General features: G+C 47.0%; 1 protein-coding gene across 1 annotated transcript in view; it reads left to right on the plus strand.

The window, feature by feature from the left end:
- The window catches only part of ACSL5 (acyl-CoA synthetase long chain family member 5), a 142,755-nt gene extending 127,696 nt beyond the window's left edge, over nt 1-15,059 (plus strand). Inside the window, exons 18-20 of the mRNA XM_069611790.1 lie at nt 5,913-6,014; nt 12,383-12,454; nt 12,949-15,059. Coding sequence (XP_069467891.1) covers nt 5,913-6,014; nt 12,383-12,454; nt 12,949-13,089 — 315 coding nt within the window. The 3' untranslated portion in view covers nt 13,090-15,059. The remainder of the gene's footprint in view (nt 1-5,912; nt 6,015-12,382; nt 12,455-12,948) is intronic.
- The last annotated feature ends 1,163 nt before the right edge of the window (nt 15,060-16,222 follow it).

The raw sequence follows: 16,222 nt of genomic DNA on the forward strand, positions 1-16,222 counted from the left end.
CAGCCAGGGGCGGTGAGGATATGTGTGGACATGCGTCTCCCCAATGCCGCCATTAAGAGGGAGAGGCACCTCACGCCAACGCTGGACGATATTATTGGCGAATTACAGGGAGCGAAAGTATTTTGGAAATTGGACCTACGAGCGGGCTATCACCAGCTTGAGCTTCACCAAGACTCTAGGTTCATCACCGTCTTCACGACGCACGAGGGGCTTTATCAATTTAAACGCCTGAGTTTTGGTATCTCCTCAGCGGCGGAGGTTTTTCAGAACACTATAAGAGGGGCACTCGCAGGCCTAAAAGGGGTGTTGAACATAAGTGACGATATCTTGGTGTTTGCGGACACAGAAGCCGAGCACATGAGAAGGCTCGAGAGCACACTCGAGAGATTGCACGACCTAGGCCTCACCTTGCACCGCCAGAAATGTGAGTTCCTCAAAGATCGGATTGGGTTTTTTGGGTTCATATTTCACGCAGCGGGAGTGTCACCGGACCCGGAAAAGATCAGGGACATTCGGGAGGCAGCGGCGCCAACATCCCCCACGGAGGTAAGAAGCTTCCTGGGGATGGTGAACTATTGCGGACGCTTTATCAAGGGCCTGGCCTCCTTATCAGAACTCCTCAGAGCACTGACCAGAAGTGATGCGGTGTGGAAGTGGGAAGGTAAGGAGCAGGAGGCGTTTCAGGCACTCAAGAATGCCCTGTCGGATGGGGACACTATGGCCTACTTTAATCCCGCCGTAGAGTCGGAGATTGTCGTCGATGCCAGTCCGGTGGGAGTGGGGGCAGTGCTCTTGCAGCCGGACGGAAGAGGAGACATGAGACCTGTCGCATACGCCAGCAAGGCTTTCTCTGATACTGAAATGCGATACTCGCAAATTGAGAGGGAGGCGCTCGCCATTTTGTGGGGCTGCCACCATTTTCACCTGTATATTCTGGGAAAGCCGGTGATAGTGGTCACAGACCACAAGCCCCTACTACCAATTCTGGCGGGTCTATCTTCGAAGCCGCCACCAAAGATAGAGAGGTGGATGCTGGCCCTGATGGAGTACGGGGTGCGACTAACGTACAGGCCAGGCACCAACAATCCGGCGGACTACCTGTCACGTCACCCCAACGCTGGAGGTACCAACAAAGGCGGAGAGGTGTCAGACTGCCAGGGTCTACTCTGTAATGTGGTGGATGGGGCGCTCCCCGTAGCGTTGCCGAGAGCAACCATTGCCTCTGAGTCATCCAAGGATGAAGTTTTTGACATCACTAAAGAAGCCATTAGAAGTGGAGAATGGAAGGAAATGCTGCGCAACAACTCCCGGCGCCAGCAGGAGGCCCAGAGAGATCTTCAGGCACTATGGCGGGTGAAGGAGGAGCTCTCAATCTCCGACGATGGTCTGCTACTGAGAGGGAGGCAAATTGTAATCCCGCAGACACTAAGGAAGCGGGTGCTTGAACTGGCACACATCGGACATCAAGGGGTGGTCAAAACGAAAGCGAGACTACGACCAAAGGTGTGGTTTCCGGATCTAGAAGAAAAGGTCGAGGGCTTCGTAAAAAGGTGTTTGGCTCACCAGGCGGCGACCCCGGGTGACAGGGCTCCCCCTATAAGCTCGATGGAGCGGAGTGAGAAGCCGTGGGGGACAATCCATGTAGACTTTGGTTCGACGGGTCGGGGCATGTATTTCCTGGTGGCCGTTGACCAATGGTCGAGATACCCGGAGGTGGAGGTGGTAGAATCAACGGCAACAGAATTCACCACGAGGGCATTCGACAGAATGTTTGCGGCACACGGTTTTCCAGAGATGCTCTGCTCCGACAACGGACCGCCGTTTACCCGCAACCAATTTGCGCAATACCTCCGTGATAGGGGAATCCAGCACCGCAGAGTATCGCCACTGTGGCCTCGCGCTAACGGAGAAGCGGAAAGAATGATGCGCACGCTGAATAAAGTGCTGAGCATCTCGGCAAACGGAGGTGACGACCTGCAGAAGAAGCTAGTGGAGTTCTTGAGGGAATATCGGACCACACCCCATCAGTCCACGGGTGTCGCCCCGGCGGAGGCCCTGTTTGGGCGCTGCCCCAGAGGAATGATACCTGAAATGGAGGGGAGGAGTCCGGGCATCATAGACAATGAAAAAGTACGACAAGAGCGGGCCATACACAACCAGAAGGAAAGTGACAGGCGCGGTCTGCAGGGCAAGGAGATCCGTGTCGGAGATTCAGTGCTAGTCAAGAACCGTCGCCCCGAAGGAAAGCTAGCTCTACCGTTTGAACCGCACCCTTGGAAGGTCACCCATGTAAAGGGGACCATGGTGACAGCCGCCTGTGAGCGCGGTACGGTCACGTGTAATGTTTCTTTCTTCAAGAAGGTGGACACATCAACAGGAATGTCCAGTGCCCAAGCCGTGCCCACCCCGGAAGGAGGCCCTGAAGAGCTGGGCGAGGAACCCATGAACATCTGAGCCCCCGCAGCGGAAGCAAGCACGGAGACCACAACAGTCACGTCTAGGTATCCCTCAAGAGTGTCCAGGAGACCGCCTGCCCGTCTCAAGGACTATGTGTTGGACTCAGGAGACTGAGGTCAGGAGATCCGTGGCCGTCAGTAAGTGATGGGAATAACCTGCTCACAGGTCGCTCAAGTTAATGTTTACTAAGTTAAAGTCATGTTGTTATTTGCTGTTAAAGATAAAAATGGATGTGACGTCCCGAGTGTGCACTGGGCATGCGCGAGCCTCGTTTGGGCCCGCGCATGCGCAATAAAATAAAGGAAGTCCGTGCGGCAGTGGCCGCCGGGTGATGCAACCGGCAACATCGTGTCTGATTCCTCTGTGCATGCGTGTGTGTGTGTGCACGTGTGTTTGGCCACCCACACTCCGCTGGGCCACACAACAGTCTCCTCTCACCAACTCATGCTGCGATGAGCCCCTTCAGCGCAACCTCAAGGCAGCTTAGTCCACCGGTTGCCTTCGGCCCACCATGTAGTCTTTATTTTCAACACAGAACATATTGCAAAGCTCTGCATCTTAATATGCTACGCATTCTAAAAAGATATGGTATTTATTAACTTAGGGCAAAGATGACCTATCAAATTGCATTAAAATGTGGGACAAAATATATGCGTAGGTCGGTATGTATAAAATACAAGAAGAAAAGGTTAAACGAAACGAGCCCCAACGATCGATTTAGAGTAATTTAGCAAATAAAACACCAAACTCTGATACTGATGTCACCCATTGGCCAGGTAAATTGATTGGCAGATTACGAGTGGTGATATGACAGAGTTAGTCCCCATTTCAGGAGTGCTTAGGACTCGATGGGGATTTCGGGGTCTTACCGGGGTGGATAATTCCACCCTCGGTAAATGAACCCGTCTCATAATTTGGCAGTGAGGCAAAGGTGGCTGCAACTCCATTACAGATGAAAGAAAGATGGCGATAGCGGATTCATTCTCATGGTTTTACCCCACCGCCAAACTGTAATGGGGCCCGGAGACACCATACAGGGTAAAACCAAAATCTGATCCTACAGACACTAAAAACTTTTCTTATCGAGGGTATCTCTGGACATTTGGTGTTCATTAACATGAAGGTGACTCAGCATATTTAAGCAATCCGAGAGTTTTGAGCACAGACATTCTTTTAAACCGAAAGGCAGTTGATCCGGACTCTTTAGGACAGGTGTCTGCGACCTTTGGCTGTTTTGCACTACAACTCCCATCAGCCCATGCCAGCATGATCAATAGTGAGAGACCATGGAATTTGTAGTCCAATGCATCTGGATCCACAGGTTGCGGCCCACCGCATTAGGCCATGGCAACTACCCAAGATTCGGGGATTAGCAGCCAAATAGTCTGTATTTATGGTGTGAATTAACCTTCTTATGCAGAGATTGAAATGAAGATTTGATCATCGGGGTCTAAAAGCACCTCGTGTACCAGACATCACCAGTAAGCAGGAGCTAACTCTTTGGAATGAAGAGCTAGTACAGAGCGTAGTACAAATCTAACCCACACATGAGATGTAAACTATAACGTTTTGCTGATTATATACAACACATTATGCTTTAGAATGCTCTTGGCTTGTGACTTAATGCTCCTTTACAATTTACACACATTCTCAAAGCCACTGGGTATTGCCACGTGTGTGCATGGCATTAGTTGCCCTGGGGAGTCAAAAGAAGCTCCTGGTAGCTGTTGTGTGTCATGATAAACAGGCTTCGCTAGAGCATAAGTGGCGGGCAAGATGACGCCCACCTCCAAGCAGTTTCCAACCTGGGTTATGGTGAAGATAATTGGTCTTAAAATGGATCCTGGCACCCAAAGAGAGCCAATGTAGGCGTCTCAGGGCCGGGGCGATGCACTCATATGCCTTATTCCCTGTGGCTAAGCAGAAGGCATTGGGCGAACCAGACAGGTACTAGTGATTTACCTCAAAGGAATAAGATTGCTGCAAGAACTGAAAATTAAACATTTCATCAATTTCGCTGAGAAGAAAATTGAAAATGATCAGACTTCACGACAAAGTGAGCATGGGGTCCAAGGGAACATGTAGGTTCCCATGGGTAGCCAGAGAGTTGGAAGATGAAGTACCCAAAGGAGAAAGCTCACTCAACCAAGTGGACACGAAGGGTTAACAGATGGAAACAAGAGAAACGACATCTCACAGTTATTACATTCAAGGCATGCAGGCACGTCGAAACATGTCCACCTATTGGGCTTTTAAAGCTCCTTACATTGATGAAAAGAAAAATAAAAAATTGTGAAATAATCAAGAACATCTCTGATGATTTTTTAAAAAATAGCTGCACAGTTGTTTAGGGAATAGATTTGCGGGTCCGGCCAAGCTTGACCTACATGAGTGTTTCCCCTTTTGTAATGGCACAGCAGCCAGAAGCAAGCACTGGAACAAAAACAGTTTTGCTGATTGGGTAGGCATTTGCCAGGAATTGACAACATGGTGATATCGGGACATAAGATTACAGCAGCTGGCAAATATTCAGAATACATGGGTATACGATGCCAGTGCTTGCCAAATGCATAGCCAATACATATATAAAAAAAAAGCACACAATGCTGAATTTTCCAATGCTCATTTATAGCTGGAATTCAGTGCAAGGAATAGAGAGGGCACACTGATTTACAACTGAAATTAATCCATTGCCTTTCAAAGACTGTTTAGCAATGGCAGGCCCATAAAAGCCCATTGTTCAATGTTACTGCATGATAGAACTAGCTCAGAGAGATGCCGAAGGGTGTGTTTTGAACAGGGAGGGGTCGAAGGAGGATTTGAAGGTCCATAGGGAGTTATATGGCAATGGGTGGTCATTTGGTCATTTAGTAGGCACAAAGCTAAACAACCCCTACAGGCTTTTGTATCTGTCCCCGCGTTCCACCTCCCTGTACTCGTATGCCAATAGTTGTGGCTTTATAGGTAGAACTAAAGCACTCATTATTGGACAAAAATAAAACATGATAAAAATGATTTGGAATTGGTCGAGACTGCTTTTTATTGAGTAATTTAAGCCTTTCCCCATCCATCACTCTTCAGTGTCATAGTGTCCCAGTCATCCACGGCATCCTCGCTCACTTGCAGCAACCCGCTCGCACTTCACCACACTGCAACAACAACCACACCACACAGACCCCCAAACAGCAACACACGACGGGCTCAGTACTGAATAACACACCAATATGCTCGGTGAACGGTGTCAACCGAACTGAAGCTGCCAACAGTACTTCACAGCTCCCTTGCTCTTTTCCAAACTTTGTCCTACTAACACGCCTGACCTACGCCACCTTTAGTTACAAATCCACCAGAGCACCAGGGGACCACTCCGGTGGTGATAGTGTACGGTACAAATATCCTTCAACGTTAACATTGTGTCACCGCTCATTATGTTGCTTTGCATTTTCCGTTCCTAGGCTTGTCTGGTTGCGATTGTGGTTCCTGACCCAGAAGTATTGCCGGACTTTGCTGTAAAGCTGGGAATTAAAGGCTCGTTCGAAGAACTTTGCAACAATCCAGTAAGCAATATTGATTTGCTAGTTATTAAAATACTAGTGTGAAAGCGCGTATACACGGGCCAAAGTGTGTAAAGAAAGGCATTTTCAGAATGTTAACATAGTATGTGGTATATTTGATAGCAATTGATTGCAATTCATGTTAATAGGCAAAACATTTTTTTGGTTTTAATTAAAACATTAGAACCACTATAAATCCTAAGGCAACAGCTCCCTCTAGTGGTGACAACAGGAGATGGGATACAGAAGATACTGTAGGTTTTCATTCACACAGTGAGACCACTATATATACTAAGGCAATAGCTCCCTCAAGCGGTGGCAATGGGATACAGAAGATACAGTAGGGTTTTATTCACACAGTAGGACCACTATATATATCCTAAAGAAACGGCTCCCTCTAGTGGTGACAACAAGCAAAGGGAGTTCTTTGAAGAGAAAAGTTCCATCCTAAAATGCATCGCAGAGGGAGCAAGCCTTATGTGTGTGGGTAGAGCATTCCAGAACCCAGCTGCGCAGCAGGAAGAGGCGGGGTTTCTGTTTATTCTCTTTTGCATTCCTTGTAAATTCTTGCTAGCTATTTTTGGCTTTCTTGTGAGAAAAGTTCTTGATATTATGCTTAGCAAACATGTTCATGCAGACCAGCCTATAGCAACATACGCATTTTACTTTTGTAAGTCAGTAGAGACCATGCGCTCACAGATATGGTGGCGTTGATCGTGTCAAATGCCTGGGACACAATGATGCGCCCGCCATCATATTGCATGTGCCACTGCTTCTGGCAGAGGCCTTTCTCTTTTCTTTAGGTAGCTCTAGAATGGGGGTGAGGGGGGGGTCTGCAATCTTTGCCTCTCCAGATGTTTTGGACTACAATTCCCATCAGCATTCGCCAGCATAGTCAGTGGGCGGGGATCATGGGCGCTAGAAGAAACATCTGGAGATCCGCAAGTTACAGACCTCTGCTCTAAAATATACGTGACAGCATGGTTGGCCCTGGAACTCTCCCCCGTACATGGACCACCAGGATTCCAAGAGAACCAGTGCTTATGGAACAAAGCAATTGTTTTATTCTCGGATCTACCCTTCTGCCTACCAACCAGCGGCAAGTCAGTCATGCGATTTGGAGAGCAACACGCTATAGTTGATACTTGTGATGATCATGAGAGGGGTCCTGCATGTCTCGCAAGCTACTTACCCAACTACATGTTTTTTATTTATTTATAGGAAGGAACAATACTCTTGATCACAAAAGAATGTATAATAGATAAGAAATCAGATTTGAAGGGAAGCAATGAGCTTCTTACATTAGGGCGAGCGCGACTGACATTCAGACTCGTTTTTGGATGGGAGTACATTAAACAGCCACTGCGGACAAAACATGGGTGGACTTACAAAGATTAAGGACAATCAACAGACATTTTTAAGTGCTGGCAGACGGTATGGCCAGCTTTGTTAAGGATGTGAAGTGCTAGAGTGGAGGCAGAGAAAGTGAGGGACAGAGGCAAGGGGAAAATGGTAGCTAGAAAGCAGATGAGAGGTAGGCTAAGATGGTAACTCTGAGGTGAGGAGGTAGGCTTTTAATTAAGTTTTGACCAAATCAGTGTGGACTTTTTCTCGGATGTCCAGGGAAGAGAATTCCATGCAAATGGAGCAAGAAGAGAGAAGGAGCAGAAGCGAGAGGACGCATAGGGAGGGCGAGGAGCCAATTTAAATCTGGCCCTGTATTGCGTCATCAGACATACAGCCTAGTAACAGTACAAGGAAGTAGGTGTGAAGTGATGGAGTTCAAAGAGAGTCTTGGTAGTAAAGTTAATGATCTTGTAGTGAGGATAGGAAGCATAGTTTGGGAGACCAAAGAGGATGCTGGCCCAGTAGTTCAGTTTAGAGAAGACAAGAGTAGTTAAGTGTTGCTTGGCTGTATTGAAAGGAAAGGGGTGCTTGATTTTACTAATATTTAGGAGGTTGAGGGGAGCCACTGTTGCAGTTTTGGAGATTAAAGTACAGAAGGTATCAGAAGGGTCATAGATGATGCTGAGGTTTCTAGCTGAAGAAGAGTAGGGGAGAGTGTCAGGTGGGAACTGGATACACTGAGGAAGAGATGAGAGGCAGGGAAGAAGAGCCCCTCTGCTCTGGTAGAGTTTATCATCAGCAAGCGCAAAGTTATCCAACATTTAATGGCAGAGAGACTGTTGGAAATGTTGATGGAGATCACAGGAGAGTTCAGGGAAAGAGAAGAATATTTGGGTGTCATCTGTGAAGAGCTGGTACGAGAACCCAAAGGAAGGGATTAGTTCCCTCAAGATCAAAGGTTTAGAGTGTAAAGAGGAGGGATCCCAAGGCAGAGCCTCATGGAATCCCAGTAATTAGAGTTGAGAGGTGGCGTTGTAACAGGGGACAGAGAATTGGCGAGGTGCCAGTTAGGATTCAATCCAGCTTAGGGCTCGATTCCGAATCCCAAGAAAAGAGAGAGTATTAAGGAAATTTGAGTGATCGACAGTCTCAAAGCCAGCGGACGGGTCCAGGAGCATTAGGATAGAGAATAGTTTGGAGTGCATAGCAGAGGCGGTGAAGTTGGACACATTCAGGAGCGGAAGCCTGCTTGTAAGCGGTCTTGAAGGTTATGGATGTCTAAGAAATGTGTAAGACGGCTTAACACAACCCTTTTGAGTACTAGAGTAGTGTGGAAGGAGAGGCACAGGGCACAATTTAGTCGGTAGTTTCGGATCAGCCCCTTGCTTTTTTAGGAGCGGGATAGCTGTGGCCGTTTTTAAAATAAAGGGAAAGCAAGCAGAGAGAAAGTAGAGGTTGAAGAGTTCAGCGAGTTGAGAGGCCACTAGAGGGGCAATAGGCTTGATTAGCTGAGGAGCAAAAATGCCTGATGGGGCACATGGGGGTTTAGTCTTCATCAGTAGAAAAGGGACTTCTTCAGTATTTGTGTGACTAAAGTAGGAGATAGAGGCAGAGGATAATGGTAGAGAAGGCAGAGTGTAGAATGTGGGAGGAGGGAGTGCGAGGTAGGTCAGGTGTCTCTAATTTTGGAAATGTTTGGAAATCTTTGCAGCAAAGTATTCGGTTAGGGCATTAGTTGTGAGTGGAGTTGATAGTCATAGGTTTAGGAGTGATGGTTTAGGGTGCCCTGTAGCCAGCGGGGATGAGTGTGAGGTAGAATTCCCTTTTAGCTCTATCAAGAGTGGACTTGAGAGGGATCTGAGCAAACCTGTAGAGTTGCAGGTCCTCATGCGAGTGGGTACGCCTCCATTTGCGCAGCAGCCAACCCATGTCTGTGCGGAGAGAGCATAAGATTTGTAGAGACTTAGGAGTGAAGTAAGCAGTGAGAGGCAAATGAGTCTTATAGTAGGGATTGGAAGCTGGAGAAGGCAGCATTTTTGCTCTTTCAAGTGAGAACTTGAGAGTTAGGGGCCGAACAATGCACTGACGGGGCTACGCCTCAAGAGTTTACATTCATTTTGATTCACTTTGGAACACAATTTCCTGGAATTCTGTGCAAGCAATACACAGAGTGCACAAAAGAGAATGACTGAGATATATATTTAAATAGAGATAGATACTAGAACAGGCCATTTCCGTCAACAAGCACTCAAGCCACATCACCACCCAGTAGCCATGATGTCTGAAATCTTGCCTTCAGTTCGGAACCACCGAACAACGTATTATGGGTATGCCAAATAGCTTAAAAACACAAATTTCAGCTGCTCCATTCCAGAAAAGTGTCTGTCTTATAGGGCATAGCTTTAGCATCCCTAGACACACACCTTTCTCACATGAAGCAAAAATTAATGTTTTTCACCTAATTTGCATACCCACAGTGCATTGCTCAGAGATTCTGAACTGCAGGTGAACTTTCAAGCATGGCTACTGCGTGGCTTTGTAGCATGCGTAGAGTGTGTGTTTGCGTGTGTCAGAGAGAAAGAGAATACATGCATGCTTGTGTGTGTTTGGGCTTTGCGGCAGGTTAGGAGACCGACCAGTTTTTGGCATTCTTGAAAAAGATTAAATAAGTTAAAAAAAAGCTTCACTTTCCCGACCTAAGAAAACGCCGTCTGTCATGAAGTCCAAAACTAACAGTCTGTCCTCCATCACAAGGCTAAGCTATACTGACCCTTCCACTAATACTAAACAGCAAAAGTCCAGGAGAATGACTCCTTTCTTCTGGTTAGGCTTCCTCACATGTTATTCAGTTCCTTTAGGGGACATGTCCAAGTCTTTCGTTGCCCAATTCCTTGATTTTGAACACTTCGGCTTCTTGGTGTTCTTAGCCTAGTCTGTTTTTCTCAAATATCTCTGAAAGTCTCTCTTTATTTAGTAACACGGTTGTAATCAAATCACTCTTTATATTTTTCTTGTTCACCGTATCCTAGGGTTCTGTGCCTTTAGCTGCTCCAGAGTAAAAGGTGTAGAACCCCCCCCCCTACTCTTTGGGGCAGGTATAATAGACCCAATAGTTATACTTGCTCTCTTGACCAATTCTTGTAGTCCTGCAATGAGGGAGAGGAATTTGGTAATTCATTTTACTATCGAGGATCTCACTAGTATCACTGGGATGAGTAGGACAAGTCCAATAATACGTTTCAGTCTCTTGGTTTGATTGGCTCCCTCTCGAATCACTGGGACGAGTATGAGGAGTGCTGTGATGGGTGTCACTCTCTTGATTTTCCTTTGTTTCAATGGGACGAGTAGGATGCCAGTACTCGTTATACCCGTGTTCCCTCCTGGGTCTCCTGCTATCCCAGTTAGCTTTCTTCATATGCATTGGTGTCACAGGCCTGCATGCAGGCTAGGGACTTTTTCTCTGGTCAGGACGGCTTCCACCTTTGATCGGTTTCTCTCTGCGGGACCAGCGTTACAGAAGTCTTGGTGGAATTGAAGACCGCACAGTCCACTACTCCTGGGTCATGCCACCACTTATGGCTGGTTCTTTCTCTTGGGGTTTTCTTCCCCTTCTGCCCTTTTCTTCCAGCTCTCTTAGGGCTCCTGGCACAGGCCAGCTGGTTACATCCTCTTGGCAGAAATTAACCATGTCTCCTTTGCCTTCCAGGACGCTGCCAATTCGAAACTACTGGGTTTCACGTCTCATCAGGAATGCTCCTTCTTCCCTTTTTATGTTCCTTTGCTGGATCCTCCCCAGCCGAGGACTATAGTCCATTTTCTCTTTTTATTGTGCATTCTTCATTATTCACTCACTCTTCCTCGTTACAGTATTATTTTCTAAGCACTGAGTGATTGTTATTATTCGCGCATTCTTATCAGTAGTTTTGCCAAATATTTCTTTAGGTTGAACCTTGGTACTTATGGCACAATAACAAACATTGGCTTTGTCTGTTGTTTTTTATTGTAGTCTTGATGTTGCTATTGGTCCAATTGAGAGCGCTTTAGGGAGTTCCTCTGCAGAACGGGAGTCCTTATCTCCAAGAGGGGGAGTCTCTCCCTGTGAGATCCCGAATGCCACCACCCGTAGGGAGAGTATTGCATAGCAGGCTCACCTCACTAGTGTCACAAGGAAGGGCTCCACCCTGGGGAGGAGAGACTGTATCTCGTGATTCGTCACAGCATGCATTTGTGAACAGTCCACATGCATGTATGCCTTTACATGCATTTTGTTTGCAAGCCTCTAAAAGTCTCATTCTAATGGGCCTGGTTCAATCCCAGGTAAGGAGCACAGCCAATAGACAGCATGACCACATTTCAAAGCTTTTTATTTCCAGATAGGTTGCTGCACAGGGAGTAGGCAGATCGGGGATTCACTGCCTGCATGCAGTGAAATTCACAGCAATGGCCCGGGTCACCATGCCTTTCAATGCCCATATGCAGCGACTGCATGGAGAACCAGGGCCAACATCACCACCCTATTAATTTTATTAGACTCTTGCTGGCATAAGATATCCAAGCAGAATCTATGAACATATACGCGTCCTGGTGGCTTGGGAATGGGTTTGATCCCCAGTGCCATGTTAAGTCCACGCGGGAACTCCAGTGCAGGGTTTCCAGCATGGACTTTGCCTACATCCTGATCCAGGGAGGCATGCAAAGAGCACAGCATGACAGATTCAATACTTTTCCCTGCATGCACACACATCAGAATGAGGCTATGGGTGTCGCCACCGCAGCACCGCAGCAGACTCGCTGTGCTTCTGCATAGCTCTTGGGATCTGAAATTCTCAACTCTCTCAGGCAGGGTCAGTGGCTCCATTTGGAAATTGCAGAACAAATGCTAACAGGTTTCCGCATTGCGCGCACTCCTTTAGAAACACAGAATTATATGAAAAGGGTAAGATCAATGCTACTCTTTCCAGTGGTGTGATCTCATTTCTAAACCACCAACATCCATGTTTACCATATTGTATTATTTCTTTCAGGTAGTGAAGAAGGCCATCATAGAAGACCTTATCAAAATGGGCAAGCAGGCTGGCCTGAAGTCCTTTGAACAAGTATGTATGCCTCTTTTATATATTTATCTAGTGATGTTTTAGCAGGCATCACCTGCGATCGCAGTCACTTGGTAGCGCCCAAGTAGATGCCTAATCAGTTGACAGTGATGCATCTGACAAGGGTTGGTCCATCCTCTGACCCAATTGCAGGAACTCTTAGGGAATTGCCGACGTGGAGCAGAGCACGCGACATGTCTAAAAAAACGAAACTGATGAAACGGATGATCAGAAGCTAACTGGCTGCTGTAGTCTGCATTCCAAAGATCCGATTGGCTCCTGCTGCTCAAGCATTCCCCATTTGGTGCTAATTTATGTAAACCTCTTATGTAAACCTCTTGTGTATTAGCACTTTAGAGAAACGATTGCCTTAGTGCAAAAACAGAATTCTTTCCAAGCAGTACAGCACAGCAATGTTTGTCCTAGTGCTCATCATAGGGAATGCTACCGTGTTATGCAACATGTCACTGACTCGCCTTATCCTTCTTTCTAATCAGGTGAAAGATATTCATATCCACCCGGAGATGTTCACTGTCGAGAGCGGACTACTCACACCAACTTTGAAGGCGAAGAGGGCCGAGGTCTCCAAACACTTTAAAAGCCAGATTGACAGCCTCTACGCAAGCTTGCAGGAGTAGAGATCCTCAACCCTTCTACACCAAGGAATAGCGACTGTCCTAGTGATGACCTTTGATCTCGGCATTTCTTTCCAACTCCTTTGCCGATATTTGCACTTCGGACTTAGCCCAACCGGCACCAAGCGCGGGAACTATGGGAACTTTAGTAACTTCAGATGGAAATGACAAACTAAAGATGTGTCCCCACAATTCAACAAGTTGTATATCAGGGTATAGTAAGCATGCCGCCCTTCTCAGATCCAAACGATGGGATGGCATAGTTAGTTGTCTTGTGCGATGCAGCAGAGTGAGTTGGCAGGAGTTGGTCTTCAGTAGTGTACAATCCTTGGGACACTGGTGCCCTGAATCTCCAGTCCGGATGTCCCAGCGATGGTAGCTGTACTTCCTTCGCCTACAATACAGGCGCTCCAGGTGGCATCAGGGGAGTTTTACTGTGCCACGCCCTAAGAGCTCTGTGTAATAGTGACCCCATCTACACACGTGCTCACAACTGCCTAAGCCGGTGTGTTCCAGCTTGCACCGCAGAAACACTATCTCCCAAAATGTAGGTAATGGCATTGGAAGTAAAAGACTTGGGGCTCAATCAAAATAATTTGGAAAGGGGAAATAGTGGGGGAATGTTGGGTTTTCATGGGAAGGGGGGCTTGCAGAAGGTCTGGGGCACACCCCTTCCTGCTCCAAGTATTTAGGCCCATTTAAGAAGATTGACATTGGAGATTGACGGACTCTGACCTATAAGGTCGATATTTTCTCACATATGAGTGGGGCACGGGAGAGCACTTTTTGGAACCAAATCTTTTCTCTCACTCTCCAGTACAACTGCCCATGGTCCTGCTTTGCCCTGACCAAGGCAAGGTGCACGGGGGCTCTGACCAACACCTACGAGATGACGGTACTCATGGTTTCCAGAGGGAAGGCAGGGAGGAGGAAGGCATGGGATCAGGTTTCCCTCAATCAGAAGAGGAGACTAGAGAACCCCTCCAGATGGTGGGGATAACTGAAGTGGAAGCCCTCGGGAGTAGTGAGAAAGTAGTAACCTGGGTTCAACTGTTGATACAGGGTTTAGTGCATCAAGGGAGGAACAAGGAGGTAAGAAGTGGCTAGAACCTAGGAAAGCGTGCAGGATACACTGGATCAGCGTCATTGTATTCCCGGTCAGCGGGAGGCGACTGCCCGATTACGGAGACAATGGGGTGTATCGGAATGAGTGATTACAGGGAGGAAGCCACACTACTACATAACCAAGGCCAGGGGAAGGGCTTAGTTAAGACCTGATAGATCCGGTGTCATCCACCAAATAACACACGAATAGTCTTGTGTTGTGATCCAACAAAGTACCGTGACTCCGCACCTCTCTGGCCTTGCATGATTATTCAAACTCTCGCAGCAGCTTGATAGGCGTTGATGGCAATGGGATTAAGTCTACTTGTGGTCAAGCATAGTCCCGCTTGGTGTTGCACAATTCTCCCTTCTACAATGCCTGAACCATCCAGTGCAATCTGGCAGTTCCTGCACCTGGAGAAGATGTAATTTCTATTGTGCATAAGACCAGGAGCCCTACATTGGTATTTGGAAACAAAGAAAGTTAGCAGTGTTGGATACAAGTCCACCACCAAATTATAAATCCATGGGAAGAGACAGTGAATGATAAGAGTAAGAGGCATTGCCAAAATCTGTTACCTGGATTCTGTATTTAGAAAATCTCCATTTCTACGTCTTCCAGGAAGAGGTCTATACCAGATCCTTATTCATCACCCAACCACTCCTATTCCTCTTTGGATCTCTCCCACCATCCCGCTCTGCAGTCATTACAAGCATTAAGAGCAGCTTCAAAACAAAAATCAGAAGGGTTGTCTTCCTTTTTTATGTAGATGTTAATGTTTCCTTTTAGTGAGGCTGCTTTTTTTTTAACCCTTTGACTGTTGGGGAATCATTGTTTTTCTATGGAAATAAACTGATATCTATTGAGACTGTGTAGTTCTAGTGAAGTTGGTGTTTCTACAGGAAGAGGCAACTTTGAAACGCTTCTAGTTTTGGAGCCATTCAACTGATCCGCAAAAAACCTGGCAAAAAATGATGCATACATGCACCTTTGATTTGTTTTGAAAGTTTTGTGAAGTTCAGTCCAGGGGTGGGGGAGTTAAAGTTATAAAGGGGAGGAAGCCCCATTAGTTGCATGTCACCCAAGGAAAAGAAATGCTGGACAAAACCTTTGCATGGAGCAACTGGGTGGTTCCAAAAAGAGTGTGGTTTCAAATTTGATGAAAATGTGCACAGCGTTTCTTTTTCTCTCTTTTTTTTTTAAATAAAAAAAAGCAGAGCATTTTCACATATATAGGCCCTCATTACGACCCAGGAGCTAAGTGGTTAACGGTGCCGTAAAAGGCTGCGGCGCCGTTAACCACTTAGCGCCTTACTACGAGGTCCCTTTGCGGGACCCGACCTGAACGGCTGGTCTGGACCAGCCGTTAAAGTAGGGACCCGCAAAGGGACCTCGCAGGCAATTACGGTAACGCAGTTTGCGGTACCGTAATTGCCGCCTTCCCCATTCCCATTGAGCCCTATGGGGCAAAAATTGGAATGGGGAAGGGCCATGGTGAAATGGGGAAATACCGCCCCGCCAACCTTGGAATGGGGCGGTATTTCCCCATTTCACCGTGGCAGACTCGTTACAACACCGGCACCAACCATGGTGCTAAAAGCGCCATGATTTAGCGCCGGTGCTGTAATGAGGGCAATAGAGTTTGTTCATTAGATGTTTGTATCGGTTGTAAAAAGCATAATTTGATTGGTCAAAAAAAAAAACATTGAGTGGCTGGGTGCTTATCCGACCGCATGGATCCTGGCGTGTTCTGCTGACCGTCAGTGGTATCTTGCACAAGAGGTGGCTAGGTCAGGACTCCAGCCGGTTGGCTACTTCTCCTGGTATGTCCAGGTCCTCTGCAATTATGGTACTTAAATATATTTCAGGTTCTGGAGTACCGGAAACAAACAAGGAGACGTATCTGACCTCATGGACTTCTGACTCCACCACCTAATGGTGGCTTTCAACCATTGCGGCTGGGTCAGGGCTCCATGAGGTCAGATACCTCTCCTGGTTTGTCCCTTTCTTCCAAAACTTGAAAACATTTCC

Source organism: Ambystoma mexicanum, chromosome 8 (assembly GCF_040938575.1).
Source record: "Ambystoma mexicanum isolate Mex_15411 chromosome 8, UKY_AmexF1_1, whole genome shotgun sequence".
Classification (NCBI taxonomy): Eukaryota; Metazoa; Chordata; class Amphibia; order Caudata; family Ambystomatidae; genus Ambystoma; species Ambystoma mexicanum.